Raw genomic sequence first — 3,222 nt, forward strand, 5'->3', positions numbered from 1 at the left:
AGCGGAGGGCGTCGGAGCGAGGGGGCGGCGCCCCCGTCCCGAGGGCGCCGAGGGCGCCGAGGGCGCCACCGACCCCCCTCAACTTCCACGCGACCCTCGCCTTCTGGCTCCTGAGCGGCGGCGGCGGCGGCGGCGGCGGCGGCAGCGCGGCACCGTCGCTCGGCGGCGGCGGCGGCGCGGCATCGCCGCTCGGCGGCGGCGGCGTGGCATCCGGCGCCCTCGCGTCGCTCGGCCGCGGCGCGAGGTCGACGAGGACGAGCGTCGCGTCGTCGGTGGCGCCGCGCGCGCGGGCCTCGGCGAGGGTCTCCCGCGCGGCGCGGTCGACGTCGCCGTGGGCCCGGAGCCGCGCGCGCGCGAAGGCCGCGGGCCCCGCGGGGTCCGGGAACGCGTCGCCGACGCCGTCCGTCGCGAGCGCGAGGACCGCGTCGTCCGCGCGCCGGTCGCGGGCGACGACGGCGGGCGCGGCGATGATCGGGTCCGCCGCGTAGTTCGCGCGCCAGGCGGCGCGCGCGCGCGCGCCCTTGAAGTCGCGGTCGCCGAAGGCGCGCGACACGCGGAGCACGCCGTTGACGCGGCCGCCGTTGGCCCAGTGCGCGCCGGACGCCTTGACGCGCTCGAACTCGCCCGGGTCGCCCCCGAGGCCGTGGGCCGCGGACAGCGTCGCCGCGGGGCCGCGCGCCGGCGCGAGCGCCGCGTGCGAGTCGCCGACGTTCGCCACGACGACGGCGCGCTCCGAGACGACGGCCACGACGGCCGTCGCGCCCGCGGACGAGTCGACGTCGTCGAGGTGGCGCAGCAGGTCCGCGTCCGCGGCGGCGAACGCGCGCGACACGTCGTCCGGCGTCGCCGCGGCGTCGACGTACGCCGGGAAGCGCTCCGCGAGCCACGCCGCCGCCTGGGCGCCGCCGTGGCCGTCGAAGACGCAGAGGACCGCGGCGCCGTCGCCGCGGACGACGGCGGCCCACGCGTCCTCCGTGGCGGCGCGTCTTTCGCCCGCGGACGCGGCGACGGCGACGAAGCACGGCCCGAGCCGCTCGCCCCCAAAGATCGCCGGCCAGGGGCCCCCGTCGTCGTCGCTCTCGTCGCCGTCGCCGACGCCGCAGAGCGCGTCGAAGGTCGCGTCGAGGCCGGAGTCCGACAGCGCCTCCGCGCCGTCGAAGCCGTCGTCGTCCGAGCCCGCGCGGCCGCCCGAGAGCGAGCAGCGCAGCGCGTCGAGGGCGCGGTCGCGCCGCGTCGGCGTCTCCGGGAGCGCCGCGCCGCGGCCCAGCGCGCGCCGCGCGAGGCCGCCGACGGCCGCGCGGAGCCGGCCCGCGGCCGGCCGCGCGGACCGGGCCGTGAGCGCCGCCTCGAGGTCCTCGGGCCGCACGGCGGCGCCGACGTAGGCCACGGGTGTCATGGGCGGGTCCAGCCAGGGGCTCGCCATGGCCTCGGGGATCGTCGCGCGCGTCGTCGCGTCGACGTCCAAAAGCCGCGCGAGTAGCGCGTCGAGGCGGCCGTCGCCCGTCGGTCGGACGACGCGTTCGCCGGCGCCGAGGCGCGCGACCGTCGCCGCGGGCGTGCCCCGCGGCACGGGCGGCGCCCCCGAGACCATGGCGTGGACCGTCGCCCCCAGCGCCCAGGCGTCGACGGCGGGCGCGGCGGCGCTCCCGGCGCCGTAGCCGCAGAGCTCGGGCGCGGAGAAGGCCGGCGTCGACGCGAAGACGGCGGCGTCGCCGGCGCCGCCCCGCGCGAGCCGCGACACGCCAAAGTCGCAGAGCTTGGCGACGCCGCCGGAGGTCAACAACACGTTCTCGGGCTTGACGTCGAGGTGCACGACGCCCGACCTGCGCGGATTACAAATCTTCAACCCGACTTCAATGTGCGACGGTTTCGACGCGAGCTCTTCTTCTATGCTTCGAGAATTTAACGAGAACAATCGATCCGTCCAAAAATCAGCCGAATCGACGTCGATTTGACCGAGCTAGAGAGTTCTGAAGTTTGGCGGGGACCCCCCAAACCGGCGGTTGGAATCCACACAGGCGCCCGACGCGTGGAGGTACTCGAGCCCGCGGAGCACGTCGCGGCACGCCGCGCGCGCGGCGACGGCGTCGATGGCGACGTAGGGCGGGTCGCCGCTCTTCCGGCGCTCGAGGACGGGGCCGCAGTCGACGTAGTCGAGCACGAGGTAGAGCTTCCCCGCTTTCTCGTCGTCGACGGCCTCGACGAGGCCGACGAGGTTCGCGTGGTCGAGCTTCTTCATGATGGCGATCTCCCGCCGCGCGTCCGCCAGCGCGTTCGCGCCCCGGCCCCGGCCCGTCCGCGCCTTGCGCAGGAGCGACTTCCGCAGGATCTTCACCGCGTACAAGTCGCCGCGGCGCTCGCAGAGCTCGACGGTGCCGAAGGCGCCGCGGCCCAGCTCGCCGAGGAGCTCGTAGCCGTTGACGAGGCGGCGGCCGTCGTCCGCGCGGAGCCGCGCGCGCGCGCTCGTCGCGACGCCGCCGCGCGGCGCGAGCGCGACGACCGCCGGCGGCGGCCCGCTTCGCGCGGCCGCGGCCGCGCCGTCGCCGCCGCCGCGCGCCCGCGGCGGCCGCGCGGGCGTCCGCGGGCCCTCGTAGGTCTCGACGTAGTCGTCGGCGAGGAAGTCCTGCAGGTCCCGCGTGTCGAGCTCGGAGATGCTGCTCCGCCCGCCGACGCTGCTCCGCAGCGACGTCTGCAGGTCGCCGCTCCGGTCCAGGCGGCCGCGGAGGTCCATGGCGCGTTTACAATATGGTCATGGCGGTGCAAGTAGATGCGTCTTTTGGGTGCCAGCTCTCAAAGGCCCTGCCCATGCGCCAGCTCTTCGTAAGCTCCAAGGGGTAATAAATAGTAAATAATAGTCTAGATTTATATCCCCTTGTAAGCTCCAGGCAATTCCTTCAGCGACGACCTCAAGACTTGGGCAACATCTAGAAAGTGTGATCATAAACAATCCACGTGAGTGTGACTGTGGCAGCCAGCCCGCCTTCTGTACCAGGATGGCGACGGCCACGAAGACGGGGGGCATCCCCGGGCTGAAGCCCATCATGATGGGCCTCGTGGGCTTCCCCTTCCTCGTGCGCGCGTGGATGGGCCTGTGCGGGCAGTTTCACGACATCCCCTACAAGGACGCGGACTGCATGCTCAAGCTCATCAACGAGACGAACAAGGCGCACTACGACGCGCACCCCCTCTGGCCGCACCTGAGCTACGAGAGCGACTGCGACA

The 3,222-nt window shown here is 74.5% G+C and overlaps 1 protein-coding gene across 1 annotated transcript in view; it reads right to left on the reverse strand.

Moving 5' to 3' along the window:
* The window catches only part of AURANDRAFT_63657 (hypothetical protein), a gene marked incomplete at both ends in the record, with an annotated part of 4,673 nt that extends 1,942 nt beyond the window's left edge, over positions 1–2,731 (reverse strand). Inside the window, 2 exons of the mRNA XM_009038012.1 lie at positions 154–1,823; positions 1,998–2,731. Of these exons, the coding sequence (XP_009036260.1) occupies positions 154–1,823; positions 1,998–2,731 (2,404 nt within the window). The remainder of the gene's footprint in view (positions 1–153; positions 1,824–1,997) is intronic.
* Positions 2,732–3,222: the final 491 nt, after the last annotated feature.

Source organism: Aureococcus anophagefferens, assembly GCF_000186865.1.
Source record: "Aureococcus anophagefferens unplaced genomic scaffold AURANscaffold_7, whole genome shotgun sequence".
NCBI classification, from domain to species: Eukaryota; class Pelagophyceae; order Pelagomonadales; family Pelagomonadaceae; genus Aureococcus; species Aureococcus anophagefferens.